Raw genomic sequence first — 24,616 nt, 5'->3', positions numbered from 1 at the left:
GGCAGCTTCCTGTGTGAATCCCAGCCCACAGGATGTCAAGTGAACCAATAATAGCCCTTTCAATAAACATATGTGCTAAAGCTGCTCCTCACTGGGCACAGGTCAAGGTCAAGGTCATCATTGCCCACAAAAAAATAATGCAGGTGCCCATTTGTCCATTAAAAAAAACACAACACAACAGTCTCTTGTGTAATAAGAAGAATGAAGAGAATTTATAATATGACCATCTTTAGTTCTGTACAAGTTTAGGGTCTCCATACTAATCTTTACTTTGAAAACACAGTATGGACACCACATCATCTGGTATTGCTTCATCATCTTCCCATAGCTCCACACTGGGACCCCAGCCCATGGCACAGTGGCGTTATTAGGTCATTTGTCTTGTTGAGTGGAGTTAAGAGATCTGGTACCCTGAAATAGGGGACTGTCACCTTCTCTAAATGACCAGATGGGAAGTTTTACTGCAGCCGTTATGGACTCAACAATCTGAGGGAATCAGTATTGTGCAAACAACCCATGAACCAAAAAAAATAAATAGATGAGCCAATTTCTGACTGTTTATGTCAGCTAATTATGAGCATATGAATCTCTCCTAAATTCATATATCTCAGATAAAAAGATTGGACAGACATAATTATTCTTTTTTTATACTATTTTCCACATTTTAGAATAATAGTGAAGTAACACAAAAAGTCTAAGTGTAAAAAAAAAACTTTTCTAAAGAGGTTTTATAGTCTGATCTGTGAAACACACAGCTATATTTTATGATAGGAGCTATATAAATAAATGTATAAGTAGTATTTTAATTTATTTGTATAGAGCTGTTCATTTATTTTAGAAATACATTATAAATACAAAAATTAATACTAATACTACTACTAATAATCATTTATTTTGCTTTCAGTTGAATTATTAACAATAATAACAATAATTTGATTTGTATATTCTTCGTATATTGTATTCATAAATTATATACATAAATATCACTACTAATACTAAAAATAATTAGTTCATTTGAGTTGCATAGCATCTTTTATTAACTGTATGCATTAAATGCACTATAAATATAAAATAAACACTAATACTAATACTTTTACTAACACTAATACTAATAGAACCCATTATATAAAAAAATGTAAGATCATGATAAATGGTCAACTAGATGCCAAAAAAGACTAGTCGCCACATGGAGTCCCAGTCATATCATATTATATAAAAAAAAAAAATTAAGGTCGTGATAAACAAACTCTTACTCTAGACTTTTAGGGTAAACACAGGTGAACATGGTCCACTGATGTCAGCAGAGAAGATAAGTAGATCATACCATGTCACAAATGGATTAAAAGGTTGCAGACAGATCTAAACAAGATCTAAACAGACCTCTGAAATTCAACAGAGAACAAACGCCCCATGCCAAGTGTCAAGAGCTCAGGTATTTATCATCTGGAGCTGATTAGAGTGCTTACTATACAGTCACATCTGATTAAACAGGATCATGACACTGAGGCCACCAGCAACACACACAGCAGAGAGTGGATAACACAGCGGGAGCCGGTTTACATCCTCTGCCTGCTGCACACAGTAAGATACACTGCACACTTCAGGAAGACAGCAGCACAGTGATGTGCAACATAAGCGGCTGCTTTCGTTCACAAACTGAAAAGGTGACATTTCTGCTGCCATTTGCTGAATCATGATGGAGATGTCCCTGTATTGCTGAAGAGGCGTAGAGGCTGTGTGCTCTCTGAGGAACACTGAGGTCAGAGAGAGGTCAGCCAATCAATCTGATCAAGCACTGCAGGTCACAAGAGGAAGTCTTACATATTGTATCACACTGTATCACTTAAATCGCCACATCACAGCCATGTCCTATTATTAGTATAACAATCAGAGGCTACGTTCATATAATGGCAATGTGAGCAAAAGGTACATTTGACTTGTTGAGTGGAACTAAGCGAGCTGAAATAAGGGAACTGTCACCTCTAAACAAACAGATGGGAAGGTTTACTGTAGCCGTTATGGACTCAGAGGAACAATCTGTGGGAATCTCAGTGTGTTAAAAGTGCTCATTCAGGGTATTGTGTAAACAGCCCATAGAACAAAAAAATGTAGTTTCTCATTTCTGACTGTTTATGTCTTTGTTATGAGCTTATGAATCTCTCCCAAATGCATAAACTTCCACTCAAAAGATTGGACAGACATGTTCATTTTTTAGTACTTGAAATAACACAAAAGTGATAAAAAAAAACTGAAGTGTTTTTTTGTTTCGAATTATATTGTGAAGCACTTTGAGACTTTGGCCATCTTCACACAGCAACAGAATATGGTTTTTAGTCCTGTATTTAAGGAACTTGGTATGGTTACATTTACACGCATTTCAGTAATTTACTGGAATGACAACTACATTCTCTGCACTGTGTGAATGGAACCGGACTGGACAACTAGTTGTCTGTCACGTCATACAGTGTGAGAGAGCCGCTCTGCGCTGCAAAAGCGCGTCTACCATGTGTTGCAGGTTTTCGTGAGTGGTTTCGCTTTCGGTCACTTACATCGACAAAGACGTGAACTGTGTGTCATCTGAAGGTTTTAGATCGAGTCAATGTTCTCCACCGTCAGTTTTGTATTCTATGTGGGAGCAGCGCGGCATCAAATGCTCCGCTCTCTCAAGATTTGATGTCTGAACTCGCGGCTCGATTGGACTCTTGTCGTATCAAAAGTGACGACAGTTTTATTATTAAAACGTCGCCATCTTTGATATTACTTTTGTCATTGACGCTATGGTTACTGGTAAAAGAATACAGGCTTGAATTCCATTGCATGTTCATACAGTACACACAATATTCTCAACTCTATTTATAGAACACTTTCAACACCACAAGTGGAACCAAAGTACCAACCAAACCATAAAAACAATGCAAACACATATGACATACACTGCTTACAAAGCATTTTTCAAATGCTAAAGCAAACAGATAAGTTTTAAGCGCAGTCTGAAATCCACCCAAAATAGGAGAAGATTTAACAGACAGAGGAAGGTCATTCCAGAGCCTTTAAACGAGATTGCGGAACCATGAAGAGCAATTGATCATTTGAGCGCAGAGATCAACTGGATTGAGAATGACTGATTAAATTAGTAACATACTCTGGTCCTAGGCCATGCAGAGCCTTAAAAACATACAACAACACTTTGTAATGAATTCTGTATTGTATAGGTAACCAATGCAGTTTGATTAACACAGGAGTAATATGTTCTAATATGTTTTAATACTTTTATTATACTAATGTAAGTAATATATTCGAGACGCTACTGTAAGTTGCTGTTTGAACGGGACATTGAGACTCACACCTGTAGGTAAATGTGGTTGTCAATCCCAAAAACTGACAGTGTGAAAGTAGTCTTTGTAGTCTTGAAAAAGACAAAAAGTAGTCTTTCTGCATTTTAAGCATGAAAGGTATTGTACACATAAAATAATTATTTACAAATAAAACTATTATTAGTTACGCATATACAGTATATTAGAATTATATATATATAATAAACTGATGAATAAAATAAACATATAAACTGATGAATAAAATATACAAATAAAATTGTTAATAATCATTATTTCTGGAATTTCTAATTAATTTCTTCTTTTCTGAAATGGAAGCCCTGTATAATTATTCTGGTTTTGCATTTTGCATAAATGCATGCGTTAAAAGTTTGACCGTTTGTATAAAAAAAAATCATAGCATGTTGCTGATAAAACAAGCACAAGATGAGACAACTGCCAAAGACATCCATCTGGATGTGTCTGGCTGTAGATGTGCTTTAAAATCTTTCATCATCTTTAGTCTTTTTATGCTTTTATCATCTAGTCGACCATTGTGACCCATGTCTAGGTCACACAGCAGCAAAACACAGATGTCTGCCCTGTTTTAGAGTCCTAAACACTGTTCGTTTCTCAATCTCCAGCCCTGATCCCAACCTTGCCAACATGCCTATGTCTTTGTCTATTTCAGGTCCACAAGAGAGGCCAGAGTGTAAACATTAGGCATTATGAAGCCCTAATCAAACAGCCATTGATATTTGCCATCTGGTCTGTGAGCTTGGCCAATAGGAGCGGTAAACATTGAACACTTACAAGCTGATAATGCGACTGCATGAGCCAGAAACCACTGTCACACTCATGAGATGTTAGTTACATGGTCTGGAGGATTTCCTGACCTTTCATGCTGATTTACCCTAGAGGGCAAGTAAGCATTAGAGCTTGCCAAAGACAGAATGGGGGAAGAGACGATAGGAAGGAGCCTGCAAACAGTAAGTGCTATGGCAATTCCCGTTTCCATGGTAACAGTGACTTCTCACTTCAGGATTGTGGGTTAGATTGGTACTTCACCATGAATGTGCCAATTAAACCCATTTCTTTCCATTATGAAATGGAAAATCACTTTATAATAGCCACACATTTTATAAAAATTTTAGGCCATATTTTAATATTCCCAGAACCCTCAGGTGGGTCAAAACTAACCTTGACCCGAGTTGTAGATTGCTTTGACGGATTTCTTGACCTTTTGTAAAGCTGTTCGGTCCTGGTCCAAAGCCTGGAGAGACAGAGATAAAGAGAAGAGAATAGGGTGATTATTAAACACGGCTAAAAAATGTCTGTGATGCATTTATGATTCATGATCTTAGAATTCCAAAGGAATCACATCACTGGCCACACCCATCCGTGGAGCATAACCACACATTGGGAATCCCATAATCACACTGTAACCATGACAACACAGGAGCTGCAAAGACTTGAAGGAATTTCCAATGCTCAGATGGGCCGACAGGTGGGGAAAATGTCAGAGATATTCCTTGTAACACCAAATTTAGTAACAGAAAAGCAACTTATACACTTGTGGACATATTTAAACATTAAAATTATATTGATTAAAAGTAATTCAACTAACTAATAAACTTAATGAACATTAGACAAAATCTCCTCAGACATGACAGCATGGGGTGGCTAAATGAGACGGTTAATGGGTACACAACTTAACATACCACGACAGACCCTTGACATGCAGTTTCCTAGAAACCGCAGCACAGGATGGGGAGAACCCCTCAACCGCACTTCATTGTCATCTTGTGGATATCATTTCAAAAATCAAAACCACTGTGAAACACGGCAGAGAACAGGACATCCCCTTGATATCTTAAAATATTTTGATGCATGACAGTAAACAACAGGGTGTCAACGAATCCAGTTTCCTTTCCTCTATCTATTTGTTTCTGATTTTAAAAGATGGAAACCAAATCTGAACTCCTGGGAAACATGCATTTCCTGTATGTGAACTCTTTGCTTCACTCTAGACACTTTGAACTTGTGTTCTGGCTGATGCCTTCCTCCCTCCCTGATTCTATCAAACGTGTGTCTCTCTGGATGAAAAGGAAATTATGCAAGTAAATGGAATACAGGCAGACTGACTCAAGAGCAATTAACTTGTTATCGTGGGAAAAAAGCAAATATATATAAATATATTGTATTTTACTAATTTAATTTGTTAGTCACGGAAAGCGGATTCAGTGCATTCATTGAACATGACCAACAGGCTTTGCCATTCATACTGCATTCATGTGCTCTGTTTCAGCTGGTGACTAACAGATGTATGTCCTAACAGTCACAGCGACCAATACAAACACACCCCTCCCAAACAAACACACCCAAATGTAACCAAAAATAATCTGTGAAGTTTTTAAAGAAGCCCTTCAATTGTGATTAATGAGAAAGACAGAGCTTAAGGCCACAATTTAAAACAAATCCTTCAACATTCATGACAGCTCTCTGGAAATAAAATGTTTTCTCAAAAGATAGGTGGATATTGATGCATACTGTAGAAGTATCATAGTACCTAAGTAATGTATTTACATTCTTTATTATGAATTGTGAAGTTATTTAAATAACCATTATTTATGAGTCATATGTACACTACTGTTTGGTGACAGTAAAACAGTATAGACATTTTATAAATTTATATTTCAAATAAATGCTTTTGTTACTTCTATTCCTTTAAAAATTGATTATGGTATACTCAAAATATGTTTTAATGTTTTTATAATAAAGTATCTTAAAATATATTCAAATAGGACACTGTTATTTTAAATTGTATTAATATTTTGATATATTAATACAACGACTGTTATGTCATATATACAGTGTGAGTGTATATTACTATTTTTACTGTTTTTGATTAAATAAATGCAACCTTGATGAGCATAAGATCATTCTTTCAAAAACATTTTAAAAATAATACCAACCTCAAAATTTTGAAGGTTAGTGTATTCATTGAATACGTTTTAATACATTTTAATACTTTAGATTTGGTGTAAGTTTGTTTGTTTTGCCCATATTTAATTTTTTCCCAAAAATGACGAATATCAAACAATAGTTAGCAGACCATAGCGGACCCCATGCTGAAGACCCATCATTTCTCTTGTTTGCTCTACCATTGAGATATAATGTTAGCTCAATTTAACCAGATGCAAATCCTGCCATTTTAAATATGATAAAGGAACACAAAATGTGAATTACAAAAACAGCCATTTCTATACTGATTATGTGGCTGAGTGGCCAGGGAAAACCTGACAGGAAACATGTCATTTCTAATCCAGTCTGTAGACTGATGTCCTGCTATACATTTAGAGATGAGTTGTGTTTCTATAAACCACTCATTGTGTTCATGTACCTCCTCCTACAGCGAACACAAGGCATGCTGAGGGCAGAGAAATAATGAGCATTTGGGCAGCTGCGGCACACTGATCAAGAACCTGTGGTGATGAAAGTAGTGGTTATGTGCCGCTCATGATAAATGATTTCAACTCTGCGGCCATTCTCTCATTTTCTGCAGCTATGTTTGGACATTGGTACACCAAAATTGGACTGCCCACTGTGGTCCAGGGACAGACAGACTCGCCAGGTCGAGAGCTTTTTTTTTTTTTATCCCTGGTCATTTCCCTTGTTATTTCATTGTTATGGGGAACAACATCCTGTAGCTATACCAGGATTTAAATTAACATTTCTAGTGGAAAGAGTAACTTTCTAATGGAAAACAAGGGTTTACAAAATTGTTTGTAAAAGCAAAAAGTAATGCACTTATGATGGAAGTTTAGCAGGCAAGCAAGTCACAACACATACCAATAGGAAATGTTTTTGAAAGAAGTCTCTTTTGCTCACTAAAGCTGCATTTATTTTGATTAAAAAAAACAGTAAAAACGGTAATATTATGAAATATTATTACAATTTAAATAACTGTTTTCTATATTAATATATTTTAAAATGTAATTTATTTTTATGATGGCAAAGCTGAATTTTCAGCATCATTACTCCAGTCTTCAGTGTCACACGATCCTTCAAAAATCATTGCAATATGCCGATTTGGTGCTCAAGAAACATTTCTTATTATTAGCAATGTTGAAAACAGTTGTGCTGCTTAATATGTTTGTGGAAACAGTGATATAGTTTCTTCATGGTTATTGGTGAATCGAAAGAACAGCATTTCAAAAGAACATAATAAATAGAAATCTTTTTAACATTATAAATGACTTTACTGTCATTTACATGATCAATTTAATGCATTCTGCTGACTACAATTTCTTTATACTGATTCTTTATATTATTAAATATATACTGACCACAAACATTTGAATGGTACTGTGACTCTGTGGGCCCTATCTTGCACCCAGCGCAATTGACTTTGTACAGCGACGCATGTATCATTCCTATTTTGCACCCGCGCAAAGCAGACTTTTCCCTCCACAGACGCACGTCGGTAAGTTAGGAAATACACTTGCGCTCCCCAGGGCCGTTCAGCGCAAAGAGGAGGCGTGTTCCGGCGCAAACGTTCCTTCATGCTATTTTTGCAGGTTTAGAAAACAATTGCGCCACGAACCAGGAAAAAATAGTTTAAAGTCAGTAGCGCGTTGCGCATGTTATTCATATGCTATTTTAAGGGCGCATGCTTGGCCATAATCAATGTAGCGTGTGCACAACACGCATACACTTTGATTCTCTCATCTACACAGAAGCAGCAGTTTTCATTTTTGCAAATCATACATTATTATGATAGATAGATAGACAGATAGACAGATAGACAGATAGATAGATAGATAGATAGATAGATAGATAGATAGATAGATAGATAGATAGATAGATAGATAGATAGATAGATAGATAGATAGATAGATAGATAGATAGATAGATAATTTATTATAAAAGCATACATCTAGCTTACACATTTACCCAAATTATCATACGCCTGTTTAACCGAAGTTAATTTGGGTGGGTTTCTCCATTTCAATGTAATAGTCAGGGGGCCAATTCTGAAAAGGGCTTCCGTTAAGACTTTTGCGGACATGTTTTGGTACAAGCTGTCACCCTATTTTTTTAGTTAGAAGACACCCATAGGTAAGATATTAGGGTGGTTGTCAAGCTGAATTTTTTTTTGTTTGACTTGTACAAGCAATTTCAGGCCAATTTTTTGGTTTCCTGCTCAACACGACATGCCAACAGTAAATGTTGAATATCTCCACAACCACAAGGACCATATTCATATTCAGAATGAACATTTATTGTACAGTGTAAGAGACAACAGAACTAGAACATGAAAAAAACTATCTCCGCCTAAAGAGAACCAGTTTTCAAAGTGAATATCAGCTTGGAAACATAACCTAGTATCCCAAAACCTCTATCAATCAGTACCCATATCTATGGGAATGAGTCAAGCCAAGTTTAAAGCTTGTAGGGAGAGACAGTGCAATGCTGCACAAGTTATAATACTTTAATGTCAAGGCGGAAATTTAGAACTGTAGATGATGGTCTATGGTGCTATTTGACTTAATTAGTGTACCAGGTTGTAACACAAATTATATTACATTCACATATCACTATAGTTATTAATTCCATCCTAACAAAACTGCTCTCTCACTTCTTTAGGGTTAGGGGTTAGTAACTAGTTAGTAGTAATAACTATGTAATAGTCGTATGGCAAAGGTATGTTTTTCCCCATCAAAGCAGTGGCTCTCAGGTTGGCAGAGGTTGGCTCTCAGGTTGTCAGTCTCATCCCTTTGAGACTGAATGGATTCGATAAGCAAGGTCAAGCTAAGGGCAATGCAAATAATGGTGTGTGTCGATTATATTGCAAAAATATTACACAATATTATACTACAATAATCTCCAGAAAGAGCACAAAGACACCACTTCCTGAAAAATCACTTCAATCAAAGGGCTTTATCTTGGCTGTATTTTCCATATTTGTCTTGACAAATGAAACATTGTTCCCAATCAATATCTCTTCCTATTTGTTTTTCTTTGGACGCTAGGCTTACAGCTTCCTCTGGATCCATGTTATCTTATCTGAAGGCAAAGACATTTTTCACTACACTAGTCTGATTGGTTTCTGAGTGGATCACTACAATGTCCTCTGACATAAGCTGAGGGCTTTGCTATCTAACAAACTTATTAATGCTTTTAGCTATAGCAGACTGTAAAATAGGCTGCTGTGCAGCAAATAAATTAAAAACAATATTTCCATTACACATCTGCACAAAATTTAATTTACCTATTAGTAAGTAAGCTAGTAATTATGAAAGTAAATTAGCCTAGCTATACACTCACCTAAAGGATTATTAGGAACACCTGTTCAATTTCTTATTAATGCAATTATCTAATCAACCAATCACATGTCAGTTGCTTCAATGCATTTAGGGGTGTGGTCCTGGTCAAGACAATCTCCTGAACTCCAAACTGAATGTCAGAATGGGAAAGAAAGGTGATTTAAGCAATTTTGAGCGTGGCATGGTTGTTGGTGCCAGACGGGCCGGTCTGAGTATTTCACAATCTGCTCAGTTACTGGGATTTTCACGCACAACCATTCCTAGGGTTTACAAAGAATGGTGTGAAAAGGGAAAAACATCCAGTATGCGGCAGTCCTGTGGGCGAAAATGCCTTGTTGATGCTAGAGGTCAGAGGAGAATGGGCCGACTGATTCAAGCTGATAGAAGAGCAACTTTGACTGAAATAACCACTCGTTACAACCGAGGTATGCAGCAAAGCATTTGTGAAGCCACAACACGCACAACCTTGAGGCGGATGGGCTACAACAGCTGAAGACCCCACCGGGTACCACTCATCTCCACTACAAATAGGAAAAAGAGGCTACAATTTGCACAAGCTCACCAAAATTGGACTTTTGAAGACTGGAAAATTGTTGCCTGGTCTGATGAGTCTCGATTTCTGTTGAGACATTCAGATGGTAGAGTCAGAATTTGGCGTAAACAGAATGAGAACATGGATCCATCATGCCACTGTGCAGGGTGGTGGTGGTGGTGTAATGGTGTGGGGGATGTTTTCTTGGCACACTTTAGTCCCCTTAGTGCCAATTGGGCATCGTTTAAATGCCACAGCCTACCTGAGCATTGTTTCTGACCATGTCCATCCCTTTATGACCACCATGTACCCATCCTCTGATGGCTACTTCCAGCAGGATAATGCACCATGTCACAAAGCTCGAATCATTTCAAATTGGTTTCTTGAACAATGAGTTCACTGTACTAAAATGGCCCCCACAGTCACCAGATCTCAACCCAATAGAGCATCTTTGGGATGTGGTGGAACGGGAGCTTCGTGCCCTGGATGTGCATCCCACAAATCTCCATCAACTGCAAGATGCTATCCTATCAATATGGGCCAACATTTCTAAAGAATAAGGGTGTCACGATTTCGATCGAAATTAATGCTCAATCTCGATTTTCGAATCAAAAAATGGAATCGTCGATGCTGCCACGCCCCCATGTCACGGCAGCTCGGCTTGCCTGTAATAGGTAAAACTCCTTTTCTCGAGAATATTGAAGCCTTTATTTTAAAACACATTGCAGCTGCACAGCGAGAGCATATCTCGTCTGAGCGAGCTGATTGTCTGTGCTGCGGCAACTGCACGAACCTATGGCGAGTTAGCAGTGGTGTACGGTCCAATGGGAGCGCATGGCGCCCTGCCAACCTCGAGCGCGCCAATTTGGACGTGGCTGGAGAGTATAATTCACAAAAAACTCGCCAAAGGATTTCAGGTTTAAATCGACTGAAGCGAAGTACCTAATATGAGCGAAACAGCACGGCAAGGCAAATCAGTACTCGTTCCCTTATCTCTAAGGGAACCGAGGTTACGCAAGTAACCAAGTAGCCTACGTTCCCTTACGAGAACGTTCTCTCGTACTGCGTTGCAAACGCTGTGGGAACCCAATTTAAAATGCCGTGCTATTCGCCTGTGACTGCTCTGAGGAGTCCATGGAGCCCCGGGACTATAATAGCCAGGTAATAGGTTATATTGTTTAAGTTTCCAATTGACTGAAGATATAAGTTATTGTTACATTATGTTGTTAATAAACGTTTTAAATTTGACAATGTAGTGTGTGGTATTGCGAACAAAGGTCAGATATTATTATATTGCATAAAAGTCTTAAAATGGCATAGCTTGTGCTTTCAATTTATTTTTTTTAAATCGAGAATCGAATCGAACCGTGACTTTAGAATCGAAAATGTAATCGAAATTAGGATTTGGAGAATCGTGACACCCTTACTAAAGAATGCTTTCAGCACCTTGTTGAATCAATGCCACGTAGAATTAAGGCAGTTCTGAAGGCGAAAGGGGGTCAAACACAGTATTAGTATGGTGTTCCTAATAATCCTTTAGGTGAGTGTATGTCTGGTAAGTATATAGCTCGTTGGAAAACAGTTTAGCTTACCTGTTTCTGGCAACATTTGATGGTAGAATGGTAGAATCTTGAGGTAAATGTTTGTGTTGACAAATAGATCAAGTTAATCTGTTGTGTGATTTTGTGATTCACTCCTTTATAAAGTTTTGTTCAGACTGTACTGTTGACACCTGCTGTGATCATCTTCTCTGGATCTGCTGCCTCAATCTACTGCCAAATCACAGCTGCGCTGACACAACAGTGCCCCTTGTGGTGTGATACTCTTGTGGTATTTATTGATTATTATTTTTTAATGATCATGCTTGCACATAAGTTGGATTATATTGCACATTTTCCCAAAAATACAATAGGTAACATGGAAGAAAATGGAAGCACTTTGGGGAAAAAAATCCGCTTTTACCACTTTTAAGAATATAGTGTTAAAATGGACAAAAAAACATTTTCTAAGCTGACAACCTTGCTAGAACACATGTTGAGGGGATAAATATTAATACTGGATAGGTTGTATACTTGTACCAAAAAGTGTCCGACAAAGTTTTAATATCAGTTTTGGCCCCCTGACTATAACTTCTCTCTCTTTTACGGCCGTGACGAGAGCGTTGCTCTCCTGGCTGTGAACCGCTCCTGGCGCGCGCCTGGCAAATCCGCCGTTACAATAGCAATCCGCTATGGAAAAAGCGCGTCTGCTCTTAAAGGGAATGTGAGATGACGCTCTGATTGGTTTATTTCACGTTACGCCCAAACCACACCTATGAATAACGAAGCTACTTCAGACCAACCCCTTTTAGATTTGCGCCTGGCGCAAGAGTCATTTATCCCGCCGGGAAAATAGCAACAGCGCCCAAGACCCGCCCACAAAGTTACTTGCGCTTTGCACTTGACACTTGCGTTTCAGATCGTTAAAATAGGGCCCTGTGTGTGTGTGTGTGTGTGTGTGTGTGTGTGTGTGTGTGTGTGTGTGTATATATTATATATACACTGAAAAAAGTGCATATGGCTTGTCATTAGTTTAAAGAACTTTTTATACTTGATCTGACTCAATAAATTCACTTTTCTGGCTTATCGTTGGTCTAATGTAATTGAGTTTAGTTGTCTTCAAGTAAAAACAAATTTTTGGGTATAATTTAAACTAATTGCTTTAAATCAAATTACAATTTTACGTCCACGTCCAAACCACGTGACTACTGACGTCATCAAGCTTGGGTCGAGAATTTTCTGTTCGGCCGCCATCTTGTTTTGCTGTATGACGACGTTGAGGATACGCAATTTCCACAGTTGGTGAGTAATCCTAAAAATAAGTTTTATCGCCGTTGATATGCATTTTTATAATATTAAAGTAGAATTCAATGCATTATGCATGTGTTTTGTTGAATATCTGTTTTATTTTGGTCAGAGTCATCTGATATTTCAAGTGTAGCTATAACTGTTAGGCCTAGTAACGATGGATAGCCATTAATAAATACTTAAGTAGTTAGATAATTTGTGGACTTTTAATTACATTATTTATTTGGGTTTTTCCTGCATCGAGAATTACAAGGCGACCGCCTCCGTCTAATGTCGTGCCCGATCCGGCTGTCCTCAAAACTCAGACAGGCTCAGATTAGGCCTGTCGCGATAATTAAATAATTAGAAATATATATCTTTGTTACTCAATCCTTTACACATCCTAATATACTGATTTAAGTGGTGTAAAGCCATTTCATATCTTGTTGTGAGGGACAGAATCAATTTTACATCGTTAAATTAAAGTTTACGCAAACTCGTCTTCCCTCCGCTGCAGCTGATCATTCTCCATTCAGCATTCAAACAGCGCGTCGCGGTAAAACAACTCCTCCACCAAATTTAATAATCGTGACAGCCCAAGCTCAGATACCTATTTTCCAAGCAGGATTTTACCACCTTCAACTCATTTTGATCCAGGAAAAACCCTAAAATAGTATATATTATTGTTACTATCGGTAGAGATTGTATACATTGCGTATATATCTGCATTTCGTTCATTGAGTGGATTGCATAAAGTTTCTGACATTTGATTGATGTAGAAACATTGGTGAATGAGAAAAATAAAGTAGTAAGAGTGGTTAATACTTTAAAATTAGTCAAGCAACAGTTAAGTTGGTGTGATGATGATTATGCTTCAAATCAAATGACAAGTTTGCATTCTGTTTAAGCCACGTGACCACGGAGAAAATTATTATTGACCATCATCATCTTTTGCTGCAGGATTACCTCATGGTGGACACAAAATTACATATGGTGAGTAATCTTACAAATTATGTTAAGTTTGTTTCTATCATACATTTATAATCATATAAGGATCAGTTAACTGATTAATGCAACTGTTTTATCAAATAATTCAAAGTGGATCAGAGAATTTACACTTTATCAATATATTGCACAGCACTGAACTGAGTTCTTTTTAGTGTCATATGGCGTTTGAATGGTCACAGATATTTTATTTTAATTGAAAATGTCTACCTTGTCATTCACTTTAACACATTTGGTTGTGTTAAACATTTGCCAAAATTTGCCATTCTTAAAGTGACAGTAGCCTCATATATACATACTGTATAAACTTAAAAGAATAAATATATGGTAAATTCTTGATTGATCAATTACGTTGTTGACGGTTTAACACACTGCAGTAGGTTCCGATTACGTCATAAAATTTTAAACATGCATGCACGCAATGACCTATTACATTATACGTTACACAAAATACATTATTTTATGGAATTTGTATGACATGACATCTTTGCAACTTTGAAAATAATTATTGATAAACCTTCAAATTACACCAATTTATTTAATTAATGTATTATTTATAAACTTGCAAAATGATTGGCTCTTAGGTGCAAAAGCATATCCATGCATTTTAATTTTCTTTATGAAAGTTGGTGATTGCTGTGTTTGTCTTTTTTTTAAGATACAGATGTTGAAAGACAACAGTTTGGAGTCATTGTAGTCCAGTCAGAAGATAACGGTAAGTAATTGGTCTCTTTTGGTCTCTCTGGTAAGAGCAGTTGAATTTATGAATTAGCTCTCGGAGTAAGAATTGTTTTTTGTTTTTGTTTTTTGCTTGTGTGTCTTTCAGATTGGCCAGAAAGTTGAAGCACAGAGAGAACTTGGACTTGTGGTCTGTGAAAGTGATGGTCTAAGCACTCCCCTGGACATCAGCATTGTCATTGATGGTATTTAGGTTTTACATGAGTTGTCCTCGGTTGCATCTGCTTGTGCCATGATGTTTGGAATCACGTACTGAGAACTTGAGGTATCCTGAAGTACTTAAATATACCTTTGAGGCATATTTAAAAAAAATTGTCATGGACATAGCGAAGATGCAAATGGATTTTAAAGGGTTAGTTCATCCAAAAATGAAAATTCTGTCAATATTTACTCACCCTCATGTTGTTCCAACCCCGTAAGACTTTCGTTCATCTTCTTGACGTGTTCACGAGAGTAACACGACACATGCGCAAGAACTGAGAAGATGTCGCAGATGGGTCTCGATGTAGTATTTAAAGGGTTAGTTCACCCAAAAATGTAAATTCTGTCAGTAATTACTCAGCCTCATGTTGTTCCAACCCCGTAAGACTTTCGTTCATCTTCGGAGCACAAATTAAGATATTTTTGATGAAATCTGAGAGCTGTCTCACTCGTCCATAGGCTTCTTAAGGGACTGAAACTTGCTGGCCCAGAATAGTTATTAAAGACATCGTTAAAATAGTCCAAATGACTACAGTGGCTCAACCATATGTTTATCAAGCGACGAGAATACTTTTTGTGCGCAAAAAACAAACAAAACTAACGACTTTATTCCACTATTCATTATGTTCTCCGTGGGCCTGAGTGTCTTTACTTAGTAAAACTGCGCAGCGCGTCTGTGTTGCACTATGAAGGAGTGAGACAGCTCTCAGATTTCATCAATAATATTTTAATTTGGTGAACTAACCCTTTAAATGTTCCAGCATGTCATGTCTTTTAAGGAGCTTTCAATGGTGATTTGTTTCAATGTTTTTTTTTCAATGAATTGATGTTACACTGGATGATTTATCAATGCCATATTAAGGGCTTTTCAATGTTTTCTGTTACAATCCTAAATTTAATGCAAGATAATCTGAAATGTTGAGTGACAATTTTACTGTAGCAAATGGAATTGATGTATACATTTATTGATGTATTTCTTTTTTTTTTTTTGGTACAAAATGATATTGTTGACAGTTTTATTATTGAATGTATTTTTTTAATGTATTAAGTCATGCACTAAAACGGTTTCAGTATTGACTTTTGTAAATCAAATGAATTCTTCCTCAAATGTTTTTAGAACAAGTGGAAATTTTGGTTTCTGTGAGTTTGTTGGAAGATTGCACTAAATAAACAGTTAAATGTTTGATTCCAGAGTGTAAAAGGCTTATTTTTTCAGAAAAAATTTGGTGATATTTCATGTTTGTAGTTTTGTTTTGTATTTATTTTGATAATAATAGTAAAATATGATAAAATTAATATATAAAAGGTTTAAAAATTAAGTTAATCCAAATAATATTTTATAATTTATTGCTAATTAAACAAATCTCTTTAGTTGAAATAGTATTTTTACTTTCAACTGACTATAGAAATGTGATTTGTGTAAATTATTTTTTTTAAGTTGAGCTAAAGTAAACCGATTACGTGTAACAAGTTGACGTAATTTTTTTACTTTGATCCAACGACTCATTTTTTACAGTGTATATAAAATTGTCTCCAGCTAATTCAGTTAACCTGTAAGTGTGAACTATCAGTCTTCTGATGTATGTCCAAGAAAGTAATTTCATTACACAACTAATTACAACAATCTAACCATATCCTCAAATGGTCTTGTAGGCTATTAAGCGTGACCACAGTGAACAGAACAGTAAATCTGAGCACTGCAGAGAAGATAAAGCTCAGCAGGTGACATCTCCATTATGATCTGGATAATCTCTCAACCTTATGAGTTTGATCCACATTAAAAAAACATTTAGCTGCTTTATACATTTGAAGTTATCCTTAAAATAATAATTTACAAGTACAGCCTGATATAGCCTATCTTATATTTTATAGAAAAGAGCGGACAAGATATTCTTAAAACATTCACCTTCTGTGTTCCATCGAGGAAAGAAAGTCATACAGAACAACATGAAGGTAGATATTCCACCCTGCAATAAATCATTAGTGGTTTTATAGATAATTTGCAGGCATCAGGGAGATGCTATGAATATGCAAGAGACTCCGGGAACTTCTGGGAGAGGCGGGATATTTATGAAGGTGAGTAAGGGTTTGTTCACACTTGTAGTTCAGTTCTCTTGGTTCTTTTAGTCCAGACCAAAAAAGAAAATGATAAATTTAGTCCTCCTGGTTCACTTAGTGTTCAGACTGTCCTTTTTAAGACCGAACGGTCCGAACCTATGTACAAAAAACAATGCTGTGTGTACTGCGTACATATGATGGTATTTTTACATGTTGAGAACTCGAGAAGAGCTTATAAAATGTGTAAAGGAGTCAAGGCAATGTGTAACAGTGCAAGGAATCCGCACACAAAGAAAGATTAGCTGCAAGGAGACAGACTTTCCAACGCCTGTTACGAACTGTAATGGGCAATGTAGCTCCTGTGACAGGAAAAAACAGGTATTGCTTGAGCATTCTGTCCTTTTTAGAGTCATCTTGTGACATCACGTCCTGTTTTTGCTTCATTTAGATGTCTTTGGTCCGTGTTGCGTTTACATTTCAGTCGAACTGCACTAGAGTTCTGGTTTGGTACACACCAGGGTTCGGATGGCAGTGTTCACACTTATTCAAATGAACCGCACTAACAAAGCAATCACACCAAAGTTAATTTTAATTGAACCCAACATGCCAAGTGTGAACACACCCTAATATGTGCCAGAAATTTCTTTTTGTGTGAACTATTTCTTTTATGGTCAGTCAGCTACATTTTTTCAGACCACCATCTGGAACCTGAAGAGAGACCAAAAATCAAATGCAGCACTACAGTTATTATACAGACAGAGAAAGTTAAGTGCTTTATTGAGAACAAATGTAACATTACACTCACTGGCACCAGAGCAATATGACACTCTCAATAAAGGGTTACTTTGTCCTTCCATGACTAAGCATTTGCCTCTTTATGACTGGATAGACTGCAGTAACACACACTAATACTCTCACTCACAACAAACCTTGACCCTCTGTTCACCTACTCAACCGATGGGCATCACTGAGCCCTTGGCTCTCTTCCTGGAGCGCTCAGTAATCCCAGCCTAAATTGAAAGCACCTTTCTTGACAATATCTCAAAACCGGTCAAATAATGTTTTTCACTGGGTCAAAAAAAGAAGCAAACAATAACCAAAAAAACCACCCAACCTAGCACAGCATTAATCTGGACAAATCTCAAAGCTGTAGATCCCTCAGAAACAAGATACTGGTGGAAAACCAGAGCTATAATACACTTTTACTGCCACTCAAAGCAACCACAATCCATTAGATTCACACTACAAACAACCAGATCGATTATTGGACTTTATCAAGACAGCCAATCGAGAAGACTAACATAGGCCTGCCAAGCAAGAAAAGACTCTCTGTGGCCTGCCAAAAGGGCCTTTTACTAGAAAACTTTTCCAAGACTTGAACACACTGCCATGTGAACATTTAGGTCAGGAGAGACCTGCACCAGCTATCAGCCACAAGAAACATGAACTCCTTAAGGAATTACTTCTTTCTGCCAAGCCAAAGCCAGCAAACTTGACTGAGGCTGTGGAGAGGCTGGGGTGTACAGCACAAGGGAAAAAGCTCAGACCAAAGTTTCATGGGGTTTATGAGTCAGAACTGCAGGCCAAGGGTGATCCAACTTTCTACTGTCTGTTTTAATTACAATAACTGTGGAAGAAAAAGATACAAATGTCCGAGAAAAACGCAGTGGAAAGTGAACACCCCGATCGCTGAGCCACTGAACACCCACAGGCCTGGCAAGCACCACTCCAGCACTGGCACTGATTGAATCTGTGGCTCTACATATGAGAAGAACAGGTCATTGTGTAAATTATGGTCTGTTTGGTTCGTATCCATAGCAACGGGGCCTCTGATACTCACGCAGAATGCTAGGTATGCCTTTGGTTCTGAGGATTCCATGTACTGTCCAAGTCTGATTAATAAAACACAGACACACACACATAAACACACACACACAGAGGCAGGTGGAAACTTTTGTGGGACTCTAAAAGAAACACTGGGTTCAATGCTTTTAAAAAACGCAGTCAGAAAACAATGAATCTGACAGATTTTGTAGTGTGACATTCATTACTGGCACATATTACAGATTTTCTAATTCAGTATCACTCAATTCTAGACATGCATTGGTCTATATATTTTTACATTTAGATTAATTGAGTGTTAAATTGCGTGAAAAAAAAAAAAAAACACTACACACACAGTGTTATTAAATTAATCTTGATTGTTGTGATGCCTAAATTCCCTAGCAATTTATTTTAGATTTTAATATTTTATTTTAAATTTATTTAGACAAAGCAGTATACAACGTTAATATCACACATTTTTCAGTTATCGGCCATAGCCAGAAAAATTATTGGTAGAAATGCACCGATCGACCGACCAGGACTGGAATCTGCTGATTTTCCACATGATCGGCCGAAAATGAGTGGCTTACTGTGCTTAAACGGTCAAATACACACAAAACTATGTCAAAATGCCTGTTTTGGCGAGTATTCAGTTAAACAGTCAGTTTAGGAACCTAATTAGTTGAGAAAGTTAACGCAAGTTGTGTAAAAGTATATTGGATCCGTGCATAAACTCTTAAAGGTCCCGTTCTTCGTGATCCCATGTTTCAAAGTTTAGTTAGTGTGTAATGTTGTTGTTAGAGTTTAAATAATATCTGTAAAAATATAAAGCTCAAAGTTCAATGCCAAGCGAGATATTTTATTTAACAGAAGTTGACTACAGCGAACGGCCCGTTTGGACTACATCCCTCTACTTCCTTCTTTAATGACGTCATTAAAACCGTTTTTTGACTAACCTCCGCCCACAGGAATGCTCCCTCAACTCTACCGAAATTCGTTTATGTACTTGCGCACTTCTAATAACTAAACTTACTGTGTTTACTCAGCTCTTACGGTGATTTTCTGAAGTAAAACTGACGCTTCATCTTTTGTGTGATGTACAATAAACTTTATTAAACTCATCAGTTTGTTTGATCATCATTCAGACAGCAGACTTGTAGGCTATTAATAAATAATGGATACATACAAGCAGATGACAAATACGTTATAATAACCGTAATTAAACTACTAAACTATACCTGTTCCATCTCTATACAGCACTCTGACTCTGTAGGCATTATTGTCCGACTCGAACTGAACACCATTACTGAGAGTTTCTGATATTATCATCATTCCGTGAGATGAAATTGTCCTGAGTGACTGAGCGCGAGCTCATGAAGCTCCGCCCCCTGGGTCGTCCAGCAGCAGCTTATTTGCATTTAAAGGGCACACACTAAAAAAGCGCGTTTTTCTGAGCCCCAAAAAATGACAATTTAAACATGCTGTAAAAAATGATCTATTGGGTATTTTGAGCTAAAACTTCACATACATACTCTGGGGACATCAGAGACTTATTTTACATCTTGTGAAAAGGGGCATAATACGGGACCTTTAAAGGGCACTGTTTTAGTGTGTGCCCTTTAAATGCAAATTAACTGCTGCTGCACAGCACAGGGGGCGGAGCCTCACGAGCTCGCGCTTCAGTCAGGACAATCTCATCTGATAATATCAGAACAGAAACTCTCAATTGCGGTGTTCATTTCGACTCGGAGTCGGACAATAATGCCCACAGAGCCAGAAAATATATGCTGTATGGACACAGAACAGGTATACAGTAGTTTAGTTTAATTATGGTTATAACTTATTTGTCATCTGCTTTTATCCACTAATACAAGCCTGCTGTAGCAAAACCCGTCCGAATGATGACCAAAATATACTGACGAGTTCAGTGAAGTTTACTGTACATCACAAAAAAGATGAGCATTAGTTTTACTCCAGAGAATCACAGTAAGAGCTGAATAAAACACAGTATAAGAAGTGTGCATTAAAGTCTTATCCATAAACTCGAAACTCGCTTGATCACAAACAGTACAGATCCATCCTCGAGTAACAACGAGAGTAAATGAAGACTGATATGTTCATTCTTACATCCAACAACAACACACCTCAATCGCTTAGGAGACATTCTTGTCTACAGCTGCTCAAGCGTCGAACAATGGCGGACTCTGTGTCCAGCTCACTCAGGGCGGGTCTAGGCTCAAACTGAAGTGTCACTCAACAGTCGTGGGAGGGGCCTGCTCAATTCTACGTCACATTGCGCCGAATCTGAGAACAGCTCATTCTGAGACAGTGCTTATGATTTATTGAGATTGTAAAAAAAAACACTGGATGGATTTTTATCATTCTAGGGTGGTTTTGCTCACACACTGCCAACACACATTTATGTTCAAAGTGAATTTTGCATAATAGGTGCCCTTTAAAATAGCAGCAGCCTAATATTCCCACTGCTGACTGAACAAAACAGAACAAAAGACAGAAAAAATACCTCTCTGCCCTTGACTTAATAACTTTCGTAACTTTAATTCATTAATCTGTATTAAATTTTTACAATGAAGACTATCCAGTGTAATTTTACATTTGATTACTTTAATTTCTGTAGAATTTCTTACCTTAATACACTGTATACCCACCTGATAAACTTAACGCTGTGTTTATTTCATATCTCTCTTTATTCTATTGCATCTATTTGTGCTGTTGTTTGATTTGTGCTTATTTGTTTATTTGGTACTTTTTACTTTTTACAAAAATTTTCCATTGAAGAAAAGTAGATTTTTGTTTGTATATGCTGTCAATTATAGTTCTTTGAAAGAAAATCGGAATTGGCAAAAATCGGCCAAGAAAATTGCAACCAGTGCATCTCTAATTATAGGCTTACTGGTTTTGGCCAGAATATTTATATCTGTGCCAGGCAGAGTAGCACATTAACTTGAGCAGGGTGGCCATTGTTGAAAGAGGGGATGGTCAGCCCTGAAGGCCAGTGAAGAAGACAATTTGTCCATGCCTGAGAGTGCGTCTGGTGACCTCAACGCAAGGACACGAGACGCGGCACACTGTCTCTCCCTCAGTTGCTGCATGCGCTTGTATAACCATCCAGCTGAGCTCGGCCTGGACAATTCTCCAATGACAGACACACAGCACAATCACACAGCAGCATAGCCAGAGCCAACAGCAGCAGCACTATTATTCTGCTGACTAACACTAAGCCACTGTTCAGTAATCACAGACTGCTACACAGAGCGCTACTTCTGACTGATAATGACATAACCACCAGTCGACTGCTCACGTTTAAGATGAACGAGCAAAGTGGAGTTCCTCTTTATGTGTTTTGCAAGCTGCAGCAACGCTAAAGGACCATTTACACCAAGTCCACATATAAAAAAAGTCCACAACACAACTATAACGATAAACAATATCGTTGGAAACACTTTCAGAACATTTTTTCCAGCTAATGAACAAAAACATTGACAGCCATCAGAATCCATCCTGACAATAAATAACTCAAGCATTTAAAGTGCAGACAACTTCTGCTTAAAATACACAGAATGTTATCGAGCGCTAGTATGGATGCTAATATAGTTATCATTATGGCTATCGTTCTTGGTGGGAACGGGCCTTAAAGGGTAAGTTTGGTATTTTACACTTAAAGCCCTGTTTACAGATCGTTTCTGATGAAATACAACGGTTAAGATAAAAATTTGGACACATGCTGCTGTCCCGAGAATTTTAGGTTTATTTCGCTTTCCCCCCCACCTACACAATGGCAGTCTATGGGCACTGGAACAATCCTTCATAAAAAGCATTAAACTTTCGTTTACAAAGACGTGAAACTCACCGAGTGGTCAGGGGTGTTCAGATATGCTCACACAAAAAATCGCTGCAAAAGATGCTTTCCAACAGGTGTTTTACCATTCGTTGTAAAACTGTGGATCTATTTTTCCAAACGTCTCACACCCGTAGATTCTTCCGTTGAGAGCTTGAATAATAGACACTCCAGCCCAGTTGGTGGCGATAATGCACCTTTGCCAATTGCAAGCAAACCACTGGCATTTAATTGAATACACAGAAGAAGCAGAAGAAGAAGCGGCGGAGTAATACCGTACCTCACACAGCTCGTCCAATACAAGTCAATGGAGTTGGACAAAAACTACGATAAAACCTGTTGGAAAGCATCTTTTGCAGCGATTTTTGTGTGAGCATATCAGTGAACACCCCTGACCACTCGGTGAGTTTCACGTCTTTGTAATCGAAAGTTTAATGCATTTTAGGAAGGATTGTTCCAGTGCACATAGGCTGCCATTCTGTAGGTGGGGGGGAAAGCGAAATAAACCTAAAATTCTCGGGACAGCAGCATGTGTCCAAATTTTAATCTTAACCGTTCTATTTCATCAGAAACGATCTGTAAACAGGGCTTTAAGTGTATAATACCGAACTTGTCCTTTAATGGTCGTTCCGAATTAAAGTGAGCAACTGAATCCACAGAATTTACCAAGTATTCCAGAGAGCCACAAAACTTGATTTCCTTGTATAACTAAACTAATTTATCAGTGTTATAAAAAGGAAGCTATACTTAATCACCGCTCAAGTTTTTTTTATTGATTTGTATAAGGTAATTATTATAATTATTACCTTTAATTTCAAGGCAAAATTCTAATTAAACTGATAATGAAATGGCTTTGGAAAATCAGTCAATTGAACTGTGTAAATGTACATTAAAAGATTGAATGGTTCAATCTGCTCCTGCTAAATGAAAACATAATGCTGTGAAAAAAGAAAATCTGGTCAGCACTGAAACATCAAACCATACTATCTCTCTCTCTGGCGTATGTCCTTAGACCTTCAGTTCTGTTGAGGCGAGCCAGTCCAGCGTCCTATGATCAAGGTCAATTAAACCACGTTTGCCATTCGGTGGCCGATATATGGGGCATCTAGTTAAAATGTGTTCCACAGTTTGTAGTGGGTCTCCGCATTTGCATTGAGGACTATCTGCAATGCCCCACTTCATCATTGCTGCCCCAAAGCGTCCCACACCTGCCCTCAGGCAGTTGAGGATTGTACACTGCTTTCTGGGCAGGAACGTCCGTGGGGTCTTCAATGTAGAGGTGTAGCCGAGATGGTTCCGCATACTTCCACTGGTCCCTCCATTTCGCCTTGACCCAGGCAGCCTTGCAGATGTCAGCTAGTGTAGTGCGGAGCAGTTCTTGGGCGTGTGTGGCAAAAGGTCGGCGGGACCACTGAATTGAGACGCGCCAGGATAAGAGGTTTGAGGAGCTTGTATGGAACACAGAGCAGTGAGATGGGCCGGAATCCCTTGGGGTCGTCGCATGGCTTACCATCAAACCATACAATCCCATAGATCTCATGCACCAGGAATTTCAACGCAACCAAATGTGGTGTAAATCCTCTGATTTCCCATCTGGCTACAAATCAATGGCTGCAGATCAGATCTGCCATAAAATAGGTCACTAGAGCATTTTATCGTTGTTCCCATGACTACTCTGCTGGCACTATAACGCATGAATGAATGCACAGAATATAAATGTGTAAACTAAAAAGCTGCCAAGCAGGCAGGTGTCAACAACATAAATTTGTCTTTTTAACTTAATTTGTTAACTTAAAAATGGGGGAAAAACAACATAGTTTTAAAATCAGAATCACATTTGTATGGTGAACTGTCAGCATGTGGTCTTTTGCATTGGCAAATATAATCATTGTTTCCAGAGCCATCAATAAAAAGCAATGATGAGATTCCTCAAT

The 24,616-nt window shown here is 37.7% G+C and overlaps 1 protein-coding gene and 1 long non-coding RNA gene across 3 annotated transcripts in view; one reads left to right on the top strand and one right to left on the bottom strand.

The window, feature by feature from the left end:
- The window catches only part of asap1a (ArfGAP with SH3 domain, ankyrin repeat and PH domain 1a), a gene marked incomplete at its 5' end in the record, with an annotated part of 57,946 nt that overhangs the window by 25,094 nt on the left and 8,236 nt on the right, over positions 1-24,616 (bottom strand). For both annotated transcript variants that reach the window (XM_081374716.1, XM_081374717.1), the window contains one exon: positions 4,512-4,584. In XM_081374716.1, coding sequence (XP_081230842.1) covers positions 4,512-4,584 — 73 coding nt within the window. The remainder of the gene's footprint in view (positions 1-4,511; positions 4,585-24,616) is intronic.
- Positions 12,947-14,926, top strand: LOC308696227. The gene is made up of 4 exons (XR_014030798.1): positions 12,947-13,012; positions 13,906-13,990; positions 14,661-14,717; positions 14,829-14,926. It is a non-coding gene; the product is annotated as an uncharacterized lncRNA (long non-coding RNA).

The sequence above is a fragment of the Scardinius erythrophthalmus genome (assembly GCF_964197995.2).
Source record: "Scardinius erythrophthalmus genome assembly, chromosome: 9".
Lineage (NCBI taxonomy): Eukaryota > Metazoa > Chordata > Actinopteri > Cypriniformes > Leuciscidae > Scardinius > Scardinius erythrophthalmus.
The sequence above is the reverse complement of the archived record's forward strand: the minus strand, read 5'-3'. Positions and strand labels throughout refer to the sequence as shown.